The sequence below is a fragment of the Nuphar pumila genome, chromosome 6, assembly GCF_984573655.1.
Source record: "Nuphar pumila chromosome 6, dmNupPumi1.hap1.1, whole genome shotgun sequence".
Lineage (NCBI taxonomy): Eukaryota > Viridiplantae > Streptophyta > Magnoliopsida > Nymphaeales > Nymphaeaceae > Nuphar > Nuphar pumila.
Genome location: NC_143254.1, coordinates 2,188,843 through 2,207,916, shown reverse-complemented (window position 1 = coordinate 2,207,916; position 19,074 = coordinate 2,188,843). Strand labels below are relative to the sequence as shown.

Below are 19,074 nucleotides of genomic sequence, written 5' to 3'. Positions count from 1 at the left end.
GCACCAGTTAAAGTCTCATCACAGAGATGATAGCAACTATATAAAGCATCTAACAAGATTAATCAAAATTACAACCATGGTCGGAATCCAGCTGTTACTAAGGGATATACACATCTTAAAAATATTGCATTGAATACAGTCTATAGGCATCCGAAAAGCTTTATATACAGTGCTACATGCTACGGCAAAGATAAAAATGGATCCAACATTAAGAAGTTGATGGGTGAATTACTTACGCTCAATCAGTAAGACACAATCCTTTTCCAGATATATAGTCCAGTGCAAAATAATTCAAATATCTACTTTGAGTAATTGCTAATACATCCAAGGACAATCGATTTGATTACAAGATAAATAGCATGTAGGGATGTTGGAACTGACAGCCGATTCCATTTATGTTTTAACATGTACTGTGGTCCAGATAAAATAAGGAACAAAACTCCCAAGTATTCTCTTTAATCTCTGTGCTCCTGCAGTGAAAGTAAAGGTAGAACACCGTTGAAATGAAAAGAAACTTGCATTCAGCCATAATGATGTTATGGCCACCTCGGTAGTCATGTGATCTAAACTCTGGTCTGATATGTCATCATAAACATTACTTGATTCAGCGCTCACTTATAAAATCAGACAGAGTAAAGACATACTAGATATGAAGCATCACAACACGATGATTAATTATCAGTGGAGTACTCACTTACACGTTTTTCATGATCTGTGTCATGTTCATCAATTATGAAATTAACAACACAAATTTAAATAAATCAAGGCATGATATGGCTGAAGGAGCTCGCAACATGATCATACGTCAGAAATCTAGGGAACTAGGATCTTTTGGGCATTCATCCACATATTAGTATAAGAAAAACTAGAGAAAGGCTAAGCCGAATCCAAGTCGTGATTGGTTCATTAACCTATGCCAAGTCGTGATTGGTTCATTAACCTATGCTTATCTCCGCCAATTTGATTACAAATTTGTCTTTAAAGTTCTTAGACTAAGAAGAATTTTGGGTTCTTTTTGGATCCTCAAGAAGATTAACCAGGCTTTTATATGTCTGTAAATATGCCCATACATAAAACGAAGAAAAGGAAAAAAGAAAATCATAGTAGTTTTTTTTTTAAGAGAGAGGAGACGAAAGTGGGGCATATTTGGATTCTACTTTCAATTCTGTAATTCAGGATTAGTTGTTATAAATATTTGCAAATATCGTAGAAGCAGATATATTAATTGAATAAAGAACAAACAAGCTTAGGATTAACATTCATGTTTACATGCAACAACATAAAATAACATATTCAAACAATAATGAACCCCATTACAAGATACCCAACACAACATTGACACTTAGACTTTGAACATATGTGTCAATTTGTAAGTGGTACTCTCAATACAGTAATCAAAATATGGACAATCAGTCATGTCAAACAACGAGCATTTTTTTGGACTGACTCGTTATTCACATGGAAAACCGAATGATTGTCCTATATTTTATTACTAAAGGTATACATTTGGATTCGGCTAAATAGTAATCTTCCTTTGGGTCGATCATCATTCGCATGAACCACAAACATATAAACATCACAATATTTCAAAATGAACTAATCTATGCAACAGAGGTCACTTTAACAACATATTGATTTAATCAATTCAATTTAAAATATTGAACCTAGAATCAGAAATAATACCAACGTTCAAATATGTCTACACATGCATATGAATATAATTAAGCATAATCACAACAAGCATGGGCCGTAGGGTTACAAAAAATAGGCTCACTAGAGTGACCCGTGATACAAACCAAACAACCCTATAAAATCTTAATTTTATTTTTAATAAGGCACAGTGCATAGGTCCGGCCAATCGGGCCTGGCCGAACCCATATGCGGGTCCCGATGTTGGTCTAACCTGGATCGGGTCAGACCTAATGACCCTGCAGCCGGGTATGGGCCTGTGTTGTTGGGTCGGGTCTAACTAGGCCTGACCCAAACCGGGCTTGGACCTGACTTAGTTCAGCCCCTCAACTTAATAGAGCTGAATCAAGTCAGCAAGCCCCGTCACCCCGAACACAACCTTGGTTGGCTCGATCCATGACTCGGCACCAAACTGACTCGGTTGCTAGTGAAGGCACAATGCTCATTACATACTGGACCAAATCGGTTTAGTGCAGGGTCAAGCAATGGCCAAACCATTCAATACCAAAAGCTGAATTGACTTATACTAAATAGTCGATTCGGCCTGGCACATGGTCGAACCGCCTGTTTCAGCTAGAACGACTAAATGGGTGTTGATCTAATCGCAGACTCGATCGACTGGGAACCAAATTGGTCCCATCTTAATGGTCGAGGCTACCTATATCAAACTGTCGAACCAAACCAGGATCAACATATGAACTGCCCCTGTACCAACAACCAAACCGGCTCAGCACACTGTCCCGATTGAAGACTGTTGAACCATCCCGTATCAAATGGTCGAACCAACCTAGGATGGGCAGCCTATCTGGTATGCATGACAGAATCGTTTGAAGGTGCGTTGAATCGGTTCTGAAGTATGATTCGCCCAAAGCGCTGCAATCCTTGAAGACCGAACTAGTCGGCTCCCCCGACCAAACCACACAAGGTCCAAAACAGACCCTGATACACACCGGCGGATGGTCGAGCAGAATGTCGTAAACAACCATCAGTGAGGGGACCGAAACCAGAATCTGACTACCACCGACAGAGGGCGATAGAGGAATCCGATGAACCCCCCAAAAAAAGGTCTGAATAGCCGACGAGCATAGCATATTCGGCGATGGTCGAAATCGACCCTGGATGTCGGCATACACAGGGCTTACCAGGTGTTCACCTTCCTGTCGACCGACGATTATCAGATTTGGTCAGGGTACCATTGACTCCAACGAGTTTGGCGGACGCCGAATCCGACCCTGAATCCATACGATTCTGGCAAATAAGCGCACTCAACGGCAATGATGATGGATCGAGCATATCCAGCGATGACCAAAATTATCCCCGGATGCCGGAGAGCCCGATTTTATCGATCATCCACCCATTTGTCATCCCGCATTGAGATCCAGTAATAACCCACTCGATAACCAAAAAAAAGGAAAACTCATATTCAACCGATGAAATCAAGAATAGACATGAGTCTCGACTGTCCGGTGATCAGTCTGGATGACCAATTGTCTGGTGGTTCAAATATGGGTAAGCCCCACTCCATCTGACAACGGTTTGATGATCAAGGAGGGATGGTGTCACCGTCCGAGCAACAACCTAACGAAGGGCACCATGGCCTTTCATGCTCGGCAATCATAATGGGGACAAAACCCCATGCCACCCGACGACGATCCGATGAGCACAATGGATCATCATCGGAAAAAAAAATTACAAATATATAAAATCGTATATTCTCAATGATTCAACAAAACATATGTTCTGATACCAATTGTTGAAATAAAATTCTAGTGAGAACTAAATAGGACTGATTCCATGCTCTTGTTAAATCATTAAAACAAAATGGAAACCAAACTTGAAGCAGAAGCGTACGTGAATCCATTGGTGCTTCGGTAGATCGTTGATGGTATGATCTTCCAAAACCTGTATATGTAGCTCTTTTCTTTTTCTTTGAACCTAATGAGAGGGGTTGAATCTTTTTCTGGTTTATAAAGAATCTGAAGATGAAGGGCCTATATATAAGGTTTAGGGACAATAACCTAATGTATTTAGGAGTCTGTCTCCAACTCAATCCATTACAGAGTTGTAGATAGGTCTGGTCTCTCCACATAGTGTACCATGCCATATGAGATACCAGAGAGCCCATCTGGATTATATCACATGAACCGGGTTTGGACCTAGGACAACATTATAACACGTGGTTCAATGTATGTAGGTCCACATGATTTTCTAACAGGATCGAGTCTAGTTTGGGGCTTAGACCCATATAAAATAGGTCGGTTTCTTAGACTATTATATACGCTCGACTGATTTGGTTCAGAATACTGATGGGTAGCGAAGATAAGTCAATATTTATTCCTTTAAAGACAGACATTTTGAGTGGTCAAACTGCTATGTAAGTGGCGAAAGGAGAAGCTGCCTTGGGCTCAGTATTTTTGTTGGTAGGCTAAAAAAAGATTGAATTATGAGTCCAACAACTCAGAGATCATACAAACAATCTCACGACTACTTTATATCATTGTTTTTAATATAGGTAATTCCCCTTGAAATGTCTAGAGTTCTTGTAATGAAAACAATTCACTTTTAGTGCAGGTTGTGGATTTTTCTTTTGCACAACTGATCATTTATTATTATTATTTTTTTTTAATTTATTAGTTATCTTAAAACCAGAGGTCTTAGGTCGAATTTCATGAGATATTTATGGTTTGGAGCTTGCATGCTGAATTATCATTGTCTCGCCCATCCTATCTTTATTCATTTGCTCTTGCCTTAGGGCAAGTTGTTGAGGAAGTTTGTCTAGAGTATGCTTTTTTTTATTCAACCTCATAACGATAGTTACCATTATCTACGATGAAGAGAGGCTTGACAAAATGGTGGATATCTGCATGGGATAAAAAATGACATTTTTTGCCATAGCCAAATCTTTAGTCATGACAAACATGTGATTACTGCATCATCTCACTATTTTTTCTTACAAAAGTTATGTTGCTTCGGAAGCAATTGGATACAAGTCTCAGAAGTTGTGTTAGAATTATTCTTTAATGCTTTTATCATCATCTTTGCCAAATCACAATCCTCAAAAACACGAATAAGGTCGTTTTGCATGAAAGTGAGGAGAGTAATATTTGTCAGTATGTCATCCTCAATAAACTTAGCTAAATTTTTTTGTCTTAATCACTAGTGTTTGCTCAAAGAGTTGGTTTCACATCATTCAAAACATACAACGTTTTATCATGAATAAGGAGGTACTTCATCTTGTGTTGTCACATCTCGAAGTTCATGCTACTGAGTTTCTCAAACTTATAAAGCTCAACCATGATTACTCGACTTGCCATTTTTCAACATTTAAAAAAAAGACAATACTATGATTAAATTAAAATTATTTCACTAGTATTATTTTCTGGAACTTTAATTATGCCTAAAAACTTATTTTTTGCAGTTTTTAGAGGTTTTGAACTGTTTCTATAAATTCAAAAAAGTTCTATCTTGTTTTGTATTTATAGTTTAACATAACTACTTTTCAACAATTTCGATAAGTTTCAGGTACTAATTAAGTTTTTTTTGTTACAAAACTACCACTATAAAAACAAACAAAAAATCTAAGTATTGAACTGTAAATAACAGAAAAACCAAGTACCAACAAAAAAATCAAAAAAATATGTACTAAAATAGTAAATATCAAATAAAAGAGCTTGGGGACTTTATGAAAAACATAAGCCAAAAGATCCTTTATGGAATAACCAGAAACATAACATTGTTTATGTGAAACAAAAGACTTTGTGTCAATTTATGTAAAATAGAAAATACATGGTCCATTCTAGAAATTCCAATAATTTTCATTGCCAAAATAGAAAAAATCACTTTTATATAATTAGTCCAAAAAAGGGGAAACCGATTAAGGTTTCCTCCTCTCTTTTTTCGGGTTTCTTGAAAAGGAGGGGAGGCACATTCGAAGCCTCTAGCGTTCTCTGACAAGTCAATGCCTCTCTCAGTGGGCGGATGCCTCTCATGGTGGGTTGACGCCTTTCACGTGTGCGGCTCTCCTCTTCAGTTTAAAAGAAACATCGACAATGAGGAAGAAGGGGGACGACATAGTGTAAGAGCGACAAACAACAATGGTCCACGATGACAACAGAGGGTCACCATGCCCTTTGCTTCTTCTCCTCTGCGTGAGAGAGAGAGTGAGAGAGAGGGAGAGGGGTCGACACCCTCTGCTTGTTTTTCTACCTAAGACCGGAACAGAGAGGGAGAGTTGCGAACAATGACTCTGTCTCTCTCTTCTTGTTTCCTCCTCTTTGAAAATAGAAGGCCGACCTACCTCTATCGTACAGAGTCCAAAAGGGAAAGTCAGTGTCCCTGAGACTCCCAAGAAGGGGATTACCCCCACATCGACCAAATATGTCATTTGATCGGTAGATCTGTAATGCCCCAAAATTTAAACTTGTAAACTTTTAGAAGAACTTGAAAGAGACTATTTTTAGAATTTTTGTTTTAGCAAATCAGCGAAAATGATTTTGAAATGAGAAGTTGACAAATCTTAGGTGCATTACCGTAAAACTTTTATTTCATAATGGATTTGCATCTTCATAACAATATTTAAAAACCATATGCATTAAAAGATAATTTCAAGTTTGTACAAAATGAGATTTTATGAGAATCCCTTATACAAAATAAAAAAAAAAACTCAAAAGATGTATCCAGGACGCAGAAAGCCAAAAGAAATAGTGGGATCTTGATGCCATCTTGTAATCACGCCCATTGCATGTCGTTCAAACTTAATCATCATCTATACCCATAAGATAAGTTTGTTTCATGAAAAATTGGTAGGTGCACAACTAACAATTTAAAACAAATCTAACATATGCATTTATTTCAAGCATGATATGTAATTCAACATAAGTAAAGTGAACAAGATAACTTCATTTTGATATTAGTTGTCCTACGGGTACACACAAAAGCGAAAAGTCAAAACAATTGAGACTGTTCGAGGGTTTGTTATGCTATGTATTTTTTATACCCCGAACAACTAGCTGAGTTCATTCCTAAGAAGACGGTCGTTGACTAATAAAAGATTCCCCAAAAGCATTCATGGCAAATGATGCATCCAACTTCTACAGAAGTCCATGAGATCTACCACCTAAGATTAATTTTGGTAGTCCCGTCTCCTAACTTCGATGACTGAGGACATTAAGTCATTTGCCCAAGGAGTGGTTATTAACAACATATCCATCAAAGTTTTTATATAATCCCATCATCTCCCTTGACGGAAATAAATAGGCGAATGAGTACGTTAGATTTTATTTAACTAAAGACCCATTCTACATGCTCTGGTCTTTCAAACCAGCTCGAGCATCTTTCCTATGAAGGTGATCATCACCATTATATTATTTCAACAATGTGCTTTTTGTACGTTTTGAGGTTACCATAAACCTCTTATTCAATCACCGTAGTACTAACATGTCGTACATGTCTCATAGTACTGCTACGATGAGAGGGGTGTCATTTTTTCAAAAGAAACCCCAACTCTAATATTTCATGAAAGAAACAATGTACCCATTTTAATTTAGTTTGACATCATTTGGTCTTTGCAACTACTTTTATATCATTGTACAATTTGCAAGATGCGAGATGGCCACGAATCTCTCATCCAGTTATCGTATTATCAACATGTTGCGCATGTCTCGAGATACTGCTTACGATAAAAGGGGTATGGGTTTCTCAGAAGAAACCCCAAACAAACACATTTCCATGCTCCCAATCGGGGATATCCGGGTCATATATGATATTAAACCGAAGTTAAAACTTTTCTTCCTATCGTGTCGGTTTGGGAAAAACTTGATTGCAATTAGGCATTCTTAAATTGATGGAATTTGCTTTTCAAAATGACACATATTTGAATGTTAGATTTTTGCAAGAAAACCTTTTTCTTTAAAGCTTTAGCGCCCATGCAAAAATCTGTGTTTTTGTAAAAGCGCAAGCATGCTACAAGGTTGGAAGGAATACACAATTGCGTATCTTACGAGGTTGCATATATGTACGAATAATACATATATTACATAATACATGGTTGTGCACATTATAGCGCACCAATAATGTATAAAGCAAGACTGGATGTGCGAAACCATGCATCATGCTAAATAAATACGAAAGCAATGCACGAGATATGAAACTGTATATTGGCTAAATAAATGCATAAACAATAGCCTGTGCATGATAGCGTGGCAACAAAGTAAATAACATAAAACAATACTTGATATGCGAAACCACACATTAAGTTAAATAAATTGCGTAAACAGTGCATGAGATACGAAACTATAGCTCGGCTAAATAAATGCATAAACAGTAGCCTGTGCACGTGATAGCGCAACAACAAAGTAAATGACATAAAGGAAAAATGATAAGGATCACAAAACTGCATCCTTAATATAAATGCGTAATGTGTGTATATATATATATATATAATTCATAAGTTTTAAGATTTGTTCATCCACTGTCCTTTATGCAACTTTCTCCTATATTAGATAATGTCGACTTTGCTGATGTTTTCGAACGTAGGAGATAAGTGGCGCGTGCCTTGGGGCACGCATAAAATCCATTGCATCGATTGGGTGTGCTAAAGGATTCATTGTACTGCATAAATAGTACATAGAAACTTATTTTAAAAGCATGTGTTTGGTAGCATGCTCGTGTCGCATGGGCATGGGGTTAGTTGAGCTCGACTAGCCGCAAAAGGAGAGAGGTGGAGGCAGGGGGCTGGTGCCCCTGCATGTCGACCGAAAAAAGGGAGAGCAGGGAGGGGGGCACCCCTCTCTTGCTAAAAAAAGGAAACAGGGAGGGTCAGCGCCCCTCCTCTACTGAGACGAGAAAAGAGAGTCAGGGAGGGGGCAACGCCCCTCCCCTACAAAAATGAGGGCAAAGAGAGAATGAGCCGGGAGGGGGGGTGCCCCTCCCTTGCTAAAAAGACAAAACCGAGAGTGCAGATAGTAGAGGGAGGAGTGAGGCAGGAGGGTTGGTGCCCTCCTACAGGCGCCCTCACAGAGAGAACCGAGAGAGACAGGGTGAAGGGGGAAGAGAGCACACACCTGCGAAGGGGGGGGGGGGGGTAATATGAGGGAGCGGGAGGTCGCCGACGCAGGGAGGGGCTCTGGCTCCGACGATGGTCGGAGGTCACGCAGAAAGGGAGAGAGCGAGAAGGAGGAGTGTGGGGGATTGGGGAGAGAGAAAATAAGAGGGTAGAGCGAGCGAGAGTGGTTCCCTTTTTTCCGTAAAAGGGGAACACACGCGTTCTTATTTATAAGCACAAGGTGACACTTAGATCCGGTCGGATCCAACCTGGATTCGAAAGTTTTCTAATTTTTTTTTTAATTTAACGGGTTTTACAAGATCCATACCCTGAAAGGCTGGATTTGGTATGTGATCGACGGATCCGCTCCCTGATCGATCGAATTTGGCTTTCGATCAAAAAATATGAACCATAAAAGGCCAAATGGGAGCTCTAATCGACAAATCCAAGCTTTAGTAGGCTGAATCTATTTATTGTTTGACTGCTGCTACCACAGTTGGCCCTCTTCTCTTTCATAGAAGGGGTTTTTTCTTTGCAGCCAAATTCCCTTCCTCTTTTTTTTGTGTGTGTACCCACAACAAAGACAAGCACAAACAGGTGTACACTTCAATCACGAAAGCAGTAGAGCAGCAATGGGAAACGCAACAGCAGTGACACCCCCAACTCTGATACCAATGTAGGGACCCATGTACAATGATCAGATGATGGCGAATTGAGGTAGAGCACGCTGTGACGCTGGTGATCTCCATGATGGGGACCTAGTCACAACATCTTTGTAGGTATTGCGATCTCTTTGTAATCTCGTTTTGTGTGTGTATATGTCTATTTCAAAAACGATATCTTATAACAACCAATGGTTGGATTCTATTTTCTTATCTTGGTGAAACACCCTCCCCCCCCTCTTTCCTTTTCCCATCCTACTGTTATGGATGCATATATTTTATTTGCTTAATTATAATAAAATAGATGTCTTTAATTTGTTTCCAAATTTAATCCCATGCATTTCAGTTCATGCACGTGTGCATGAGAGGTGGGCCGACCTCTCATGCATGCCCTTTAGGATTCCAAACATTGAGATGACCCTCTCTCAATGTCGAAGATCTTTTCGTTAAGAAAATAATCACCACTTTCCCTAATTATGAATTAAGGCCTTTCTCATTGCAGTGATCAATAATCTGATTTCCATAATGGCCTTATGGCTACTAAATCCTTCCAGGATTATCATAACCCTCATATAGATTTCTTTTATAATCCTTGACATTTGTTCTTTTTAAGAAGAGGGATTGACCAAATGCTTTGATTGTGAAAAAAAAAAAAGGAAAAACATTTTAGCAAAAGATACATGTATTTGTATCATAATTACCAAACCAGTGGCAGAGCCAGGGGTGGGCGGTCGCCCACCCCAGAATTAGAAACCAAAAAAAAAATGGATCTCTGCATCCCAACTTGATGTTGTCTGGGTTTGTCAAGCAGTCCAATGTAGGAGATTCATGCAACTTCGAAAAAGCCGTGCACCAAGACCTAAAATGTGAAGCACAACTAATATCACAAATCTAAGTATCAGAATTTTCTCGTCAAGGGAACATCTTGAAATAAATTAAAGATTTACTTCATAAAAAAATCCTGAAAAAAGGGAAATAAAACATGAAAATAGTGGAAGACCTTTCACTTTTACAATTCTTCAACAGCGTCCGAGGCCTACCTCCCAAATACAGAAGAAACCATGCCCAATCCAAACTGTATTTGTCCATAAAACTAGCCAAGCTCTACTTGTGGTTTGTCTCTGAACTTTCTATTAACGTGAATGTCAGCTATCTTGTCTAGACATCATGGCAACTAGACTCGGCCATTTCACACATTAAAGCTCTGTTTAAGAGCATTTTTTTATGACAAAGGAACCCTCACCAAGAACCAGGTCACTTAATGAGGCCACCTCTCTGCGATGTAAAACTTCAAATTGAGGACACGACCACCCAGCCTTACGTGCCTCAACTGTCTTAAAGAAACAACAACGGCCCTGTGACACTCAATAGGGGCTATATTGTGGCTTCCCCCTTGTTCTCATGCTCTCTGCTGTTTGGGAGCTGCAGTGTTCTCAAAACACAAAACACTCCATTGGGAATGGACTTGGCAGCCCCAACATCACATTTCAAGAACATTCATCAAAGGATGCTTTTGGCAACTCCATCCTCAGACGCCACATTTTGGCAAAACCATATTTTGGCAGCACATGGACATGGTGTTTCCATCTTAGTGCAAGGCTCTCAAACAAAGCCTAAATCCACAAAAAACACTGCAAATTTCGGTCCAGGCCCAGGCTGAGATTAGTGAAATCAACAAACAAAACACTGTCAAATGACAACCAAAAGCATCAAAATGCTTATTTAAGTTTTATCTCTGCATGAACGACTGTGCCTCGAGTGAAAAATTTCTTGCTTCGCCTCTGGTCCGAATAATTGGATCGTCTAGCATTGTCCCCAAAACCCAAAGTCTGCCCACCCAACGAAAAACTCGTGGCTCTGCCACTGTACCAATCGCTTCTCTTCTGAAGCATGAAACTATAATTCCTCCCATAAAACATTTTTTTTATATTTACATGAAGAAACTACCCCCAGATCATAGACCTAGCCATGCTGGCTCCGCTTGTCGTAAGTACGATCACGATCCTAGCAGTGAAAAAATCCGTAAGTGTAACCCTCAGGGAGTCATCACGCTTCGGCATGCGCATGGGGTGACACCCATGAGATTTGAACTTAGACATTCTCCCTAGCGGCCTAGGTCTCATCCCACTACGCCAAACCCCTCGGGAGCTCCTATAAAACACTTTCTTTTATGCTTTTCTCATATTTTTTTATAATTTTCTTTTTCTTTTAAGCTTTTATATATACTTGGAACTATGACTTTATAGTATATAACATCAACCTATTGTTACCAACCGGGGCTCTGCTTGTCTGGCAGGAGCAGCTTGTGTTGAGTTGCAAGTTCGAACCCCAAATGGTAAGGTTGTACAATTGCCTAACCCTAGCTTTTTATGTAGAGAAAAAAAAGTTAAATTAATACAATACCAAGCATTTTACGTTTTTTTTTTTTGTTATATTTATCACCCAAAAAAACCGCACCCATCTCAAAGACCTGATCGTGCTGGTTCAGCTTGCCATACCTACGTCGTCGTGCCAGAAGCGTAAGCTAAAAAAACAAAAATGACATCTGCAAGCAACTAGGAAGCACGTGGAAGCAGATTGAGTTGTTTGCTTCATTTTATGACAAGAGTGGGTTTGCTTGTGCATGCACCTCATTGCTAAGTGCATACAAGTACTAACAATAATTGAGGGAAATGGTATCATTTTGGTATATTTTTTGGTGCCCTGAATCCGCTTGCGTGCCAGCCAAAGTTTTGAATGGTCACGCCCAAACCGAGTCTCTCTTAGTACCGATATGACCGAGTCGTGCCTAAATTTTGATGCCGATACTTATTAAACGAGTTGGATCCAACTTGGATGCAGGCGTTAGTGATCATGCCATCATCGGCCTTGGAGTCAGTTTCAGACATGTTATCAAAAGCTATTACCAAATCCAGATCCTATTAGCTTAACCGCACTTTCCCGTGTATTCGGATTTGAACATTAATTGGTAGTAGAATTCGGATACAGGGATGTAAACGGTTCAGATTCAGATTGAATGTAGGTAATACCACATTCGACTAATCGGATGTTGGCTAAACATATTCAAATTCGGATGATGAAAAGCTTACATGAAATCTGCTTTTTTTTACACGTGAACGGATTCAAATGTCCATCAAATTCAGATATTTGTCAGATTCAGTAGTAAAAAGTCAAAACGATGTAGGCATCGGATATGGTTTTGGCTCACCAAATGCAACTAAACCGAATCAAATTCAGTCGGATATTGAATAAAATCTGATTCATTGACACCTTATTAGGATAAAGTCGGATGGTTTTAGTCTATTTGTTACTAGACTTTTCTCTCTAGTTCCCGGTTGTACATCTTATGCATCGTTAGTTACTTTGAGGAGACCTTGACGACTTGGTTGAATTTTTTTGGAAGGTCGGGTATGTAGTACGGTACAATCGAGTGTTTCAAAAGATACTGTTTACTCTATTTGGCCATCATACAATAATCGGATCCAATGTTTTTTGTGTTTGGATACTAGAAAGCACCAATCCGCCTTACCCAAGGCCTTACCAAGTCAGACGCATATTGATATGGATCTGTAAATCGGGTATCGGAACCGAACCCGATTTGACTGGTACGAGTAGCGGGTGAACGAGACCCAGGTGAAGTTCGGACTTATCGGACTCGGACCAGAAGGAACCGGTTTCGAACCGAATTTTCCCGCCTTCACAGGGCTATAAATATCAAACCACCTGGCTAACCGCCTCCCTGGATTGTGGCCGTCTCTGTCGTGGTTGTGTTGGACGTGGCGCCAGAGGACACAACGAAGAGAGGAAAACCTCCCTCTTCCTCTCCCTCGCTAGCTTCTGAATCCGAAAACCCTAGAAAATTTCGTGCCTCGGAAACACCAGATTTCCGATTCCTGGAGGACGGAATTCTGGAATCAAAGGCCACGGCGTCGCCGGAAATTGACAGTTTTGCGGGCGGAATTCAGCCGGACCGGAGGGTCGAAGGAGCGGAGGTGCGGCTGTTGATGTCAAAGGAATCGTCGGATCAATTCATCTTGGGCGCGGGTGCTCACAAGTATTTCCAGATGCAGTCGGAGCCGCCCCTGGCTACCTCGTCTTCTTACTCGTTCCGCCAGGCTGTCGAATTCTCGTGGATCTTCGATGAACTGCCGAAGGTGACGATCCTCTCCGTGTCGAGTCCGGATGCGAGCGATATCACGCCGGCGTTGCTTGCGTACAACATCGAGTTTCAGTATCGGCAGGCACACCTCTCGTTCTGCATCGCTTCATTTCTTTAGTTTCCGTTCTTAGTTTTTGTTATGCATCCTCTTTTAAAGCTTGTTATCTGTCGATTACTCATGGATTGTTTTGCGTAAGAACGAGTTACTTTATTCAATTATAGTTTCCATAATGTTATTGGCTAGAGCTTGATTTGTTCGATCTAGAGAATTCTTATTGGGTTTTCGGATGACTCAGTAATTTGCAAGGGAACCTACGGAGATGCATTTTTGGTTGATGTTTGTGAGGTTAACTCATCGGTGTTATGATTTTTGTTTTCGATGTATCCGATGTTAAAGTTAGATATTCAAGATCTTCATAGGTAAGCGAAATTTGGTAATCTGAGGGAATATAGCTCTAATGTCTTTCGTGCCAGAATTAGAAAACGACAAATAAGAAATAGGAAACGATCAACAAAGCAACCTGGAAGAAGATGAACAGTCTGAGTAGCAAAGAGAATTTAAGTGGGGTACATACTTTTGATTGCTCACATGTTGTCTGTTGCATTCTCCAAATTCTACAATCAACTGCATTAGGCTTGACTGTGTTGGCTTCTGTACTATTTGTCGGCATAAAGTTTGCCGAAGTTTCACGGAAGCTAGAAGAAGTTATTTCTTTATAGGTGAGTCCAAAGAATTGATTGATAAAACATAGCTTTAAATGATAATATATACTTTAATTAATCATATCCATTTGACATTGCTTTCAGTAGTCAGCAGTAAATGCCACCAAACGGAGCAAATCCCACAAAGGTCACATTAATTTAGCATTTGGTTATTTTTTGTAATACGGCTGTATTTCTAATAACTTAGTTGTCATTCTTCAAGCTTGACTGGAGTCATGCAAGGGTTCTAAGTATGGGTTTCAAAACTATGCTCTGTTGAACAACTTCTTGTATAACAAACAGGTAGCTTGCTATCAGACTCTAAAAGTTGTGCTTGTTTTACCTTCTCTTTTTTTCGCTTCTTTGAAAAATTGTGAGTCTACATTTTATACATGTTTGCTTGCATTCAGTTCCAAAAGAAATCGTGGCATGAATCATGATGCATATTTGAGCTAAAACTTTTTTCTCTATTCCAGTTCAAGTGGCAGTTGGTGAAGAAAGCTTCACAGGTTTTCTATCTGCACTTTGCTTTGAAAAAACGTTCAATCATAGAGGAATTCCATGAGAAACAAGAGCAGGTAACTGTGTGCTATCTTATCACTAGATATTTTTTCTGAAACATCTTTTTCTATGTTTCTAACATGATAAATGCACTATTTTCTAGTTAAACTTCTGTCACAAGTTTCTACTGTATGCTTAGTAAGTTGAATATTGCATACTGTAACACCCCAAATTTTAACCCAAATTTTTAGAGGATTTTTTTCTCATAACAGCGAAAACAATCATTTCATTGGATTAAACATTCAGGCGCATTACAGGAGTGTTCAAGCAACAACATTTATTTTATTCTGAATAAATAATGACATCAGAGTTTCCAAGTAACAAGAATTTTAATAGATTGAAATTTAATCTGAGATGTTCCGGGAATATAATAAATCAAGCATCTCGATCGAAGCTTCATCCCGCAACCGCTCATGATATTTTATTCTTCACCTGAAAAATGGTAAATTTATAGGAATTAGACTACAACTGTCTAAGTAAGAATTACTGTAATTTTTTTCTTGCAGGTATATCATGTATCAAGTATGTAGTGTGGGTGCCATGTGTGATTTTCAGTATATACAGGATCAAGTAAAGAAACTACACAACAACAGTAACATGTATATCATTTAGCTACCAACAACAACATTAACATGGATAACATTTAGCTAACAAATACACAACAACAGTAACATGTATATCATTTAGCTACCAACAACAACATTAACATGGATAACATTTAGCTAACAAATACACAACAACATGATTCAAATATGTTACAATTTCTAAAGTATGCTAAAAGTGTAGAACTATATTTTGAAAGAGTTGTGAAGCTATAAATCTAGCAATTTACTCAGTGTGATACTTAAAATGTTCTAATTAATGTTTATCTTTAATTATCCCGCAGTTACACGCGGGCCAAAGCAACCATTTCAGAAGAGAACATTCGGGGGTTCATTATTCATTGATGTTTTATTAACCTGAACATTCTAACTGAATCTGTAAATCCTAAGGAAGCGGCCAGTGACCGAGAGAACCTCCCAAAAGCCCAAAACCAAAACAGGATGCATCCCTAACTTCTGCAGAAAAACAAATAGCTACCACCTCGGACACATTGGTAGTCCGGGTCCCCACAACTCCGAGGACTGGGGACCAATGGGCCATTTTTGCTCGAAACACAAAACATATATCCCCGAAGTTTTGTACTACATACCCTCTCCAAGGTAAGCCCGAATCTGAGTGGGTTAATCTTTTCATTTGTTTAAATTACCTAAAGTACATGGGCATTTCCCCAACTACCTTCTACTACCATAGTAGTAGGTCCCCAACTTTAGCCATTTTACCAAGGTCTAAACATCATATTTTTTTTCTTGATTGCACAAACCCACTCAGAGTGCCCCGGTACCTTTAAACCAGTCAAACACGATTGCCCCGATACCTTTAAACTAGTCAGGCCCACACAAATTTAATTTAAGTTTATCATCAGTTTTATTGCCATAGTGCACCAGTTAACAACCCAAGTACCTGCATCGGGTATTCAACCCATATTGCCCATTAGGCAGGGTTTCCCAAACAACTCAAGACATACACTTATACCAACCCTGAAATGGAAATGTATTCACAGATATTTATTTACATGCTGATCACTAATCAAGGTTAAACATAATGAGCATGAACTATGGCATAATCAGAACCCCTGTATGTGCAGGACATAATGTAACCCGTAACTAGAAACATTCGCATGCATGTATAAGTACCATTTGTTACAATATGATTTCGGTACAATATAAAAGCATGTATTATGCAAAAGAAAAACTGTTCGAAATCCATACTCATAGCTCTAGTTTCTGCTGGGTATTCCAACTTTTCAAGACTAGGAATTACGCAATTTACATAAAATGATAAACATCCTACAACTTTAGAGATATAGCATCTCATAAAAAAAATCAACATATGAGTTTGATGAATACAATAATAAACTGATACAGGAATATATTTTTATGCAACAGTTCATGTGGCAGTATACAGTTCAGACGCAATGTATCATGAATCCCCCATGCTCATTATGCAGTATGCATAGGTATCATCAATGTATTAATAGCTATGACTTAACTCAAGCAAAATTTGATACTCATCAACTGTTAAAAAAAAGAACAACCGCAGGTAAATCTCTAAAACCTAACATAGGGTCAGAACCTCTAAGCATAAATTCAGAGTTTTGAATCTAAGTCAAACAAAGAAAAATCTGGAATGAAAGAAAAGATAGAATTTCATCGCACCACAGGATTTCACATCTATTTCCATTTAGTATAGGACCAACACAGAATGTGAAATGACTAAACACACTGACTGACCCTCTGTTATGAAAGATCAGGTTCAGAAAAGTTCACAAATCATGTTTTAGGAGGATATACAATTCACTGATTTTAGCCATTAGATTATCACACCGAAAACCATTAAAAAATATGCTATGTGAACCTTCCGGTGATTGATTTTTTTTCTTTTTCTTTTTTGAATATACACAGAAGATACTGGCTACTTGTAACATGAAAATTCTGTTATATATATATGTATATATATATATATATATGTTTTCCTTGAATGTAATATAGAAGACAGTGACTGCAACAACTGTTTCTCTTTGTCAGGGGATTTAACACCGGAAACATGAAGTATTTGTAAAAGAACACACGGACATGCATTGTTGTTATTGATACTTCACAAAAACTTTTAACAATGTATGCACACAAACCCTGTTTTACGAGCATACACAACAGTCAATTTTATTGCCATAAATCTCAATACTGAAAATCAACAAATGCAAAAACATAACCATCTGTTCTTGTTGTCAGTTAACACAAAGCAACCGAAAAAGAATTCACAATAACGACAAGGGTTCGTTGATGTTAACCCAAGGGAATTTTTTTTTTCACTGAGTGCACGAATGCAACAATTACACAGGAGTCATACATAACACAACCCGTCCCCTATATTTATATATATTTTACAGCAGCCTCAACATTTTAAAACACTACAGCCTCTACGCAAGCTCAATCCATGCCGCTGGGCTATTACAATACAGAAATGCAATTCAAATGATCATTAAAAGAACTAAAGACAACCCGCAAACGTCTGATAATCATGCAAAACATGGAAAACTTACCTCCTAATCGAAAATCCTCAAAATAAACTTCGATAGCTTTAACAGTAACACATGTCATGCTTGAAAACAGGATACTCCTACGAAGATAAAAAAAAACTACTTTCAGAAATCCAAAATCCCCAAATCAAAGATCTTGGATTTTCGGCAAACCTAACCCCATTTTTTTTCTTGATTTGGGGCTCATGGCAAGCCCACTACATACCCGAAATTTAGGGCATCCACTAAAATCATGGTGAAAACCCACATTGCATGCTTGAAACATAGTACACATGCAAAAACACAGTAAAATCCTACCTTTTCGAAGCTTTTTCCCCGATTTCCTCCTCTTGCTACAATGAATCTGGTGCAGTCGTGCGCACCTTTAGCTCTTGACGTGCTGCGAGGGAGCCGGTGTCGATGGGCAACCGACGACGTCGACTAAATAACACGCAGGAATGGCAAAGCCAAGAGGGAGGCGAGAGAGGAGGAAGAGAGAAAGAGAGCGTGGGAGGGTGGCCCCGAAATGAAAGGAGGTCGGTTACCTTCCTCCCTTCGCCCAGCGGCTGCGCACACAAACCTTCTCCTTTTTCCCCATCGGCTCAGAACCCTAACACCCATTTTATCGGGTAGGGCCTCTTTTTTTTTCCTTTACTTAACGCACGGTCAGGTGCGGGTCATGGATCGACCGGGTCCGCGACCCGCGATCTAGCCACGGTTTGGATCCGTGGCCCATCGATGCTTTGGGTCCGATATTTGGACCCATACGGATCCAACTGCGGATCCATATATATATATTTATTTATACTTAGTATTATTATTACTATTACTATCTTATATATATATATATATATATATATATATATATATATATATATATATATATATATATATATATATTACACCCCAATTGGGTATGGTTTCGGTTTGGCCACCACCGAGACCTGCGACCCAAATCTTTAATGAATCCACCCAGTTGGGCAAATTGCATCCGTATGAGGATTCAAATTATTACAAGCTTTAAAATACTATATTCTTAATACATTTGGTTTATTCTTCGATACGATCTTGTGGGTCTTTCATAGGTTAATATGGATCCATTTACGTTATCCAAAAATTGACATAACTTATTATGGGTCTA

At 38.9% G+C, this 19,074-nt stretch overlaps 1 protein-coding gene across 1 annotated transcript in view; it reads left to right on the top strand.

Moving 5' to 3' along the window:
* Positions 1 to 19,074, top strand: part of LOC149833647 (phospholipase D zeta 1-like) — a 155,388-nt gene that overhangs the window by 2,833 nt on the left and 133,481 nt on the right. The window contains exons 2-3 of the mRNA XM_090009189.1: positions 13,314 to 13,634; positions 14,731 to 14,832. Of these exons, the coding sequence (XP_089865315.1) occupies positions 13,314 to 13,634; positions 14,731 to 14,832 (423 nt within the window). The remainder of the gene's footprint in view (positions 1 to 13,313; positions 13,635 to 14,730; positions 14,833 to 19,074) is intronic.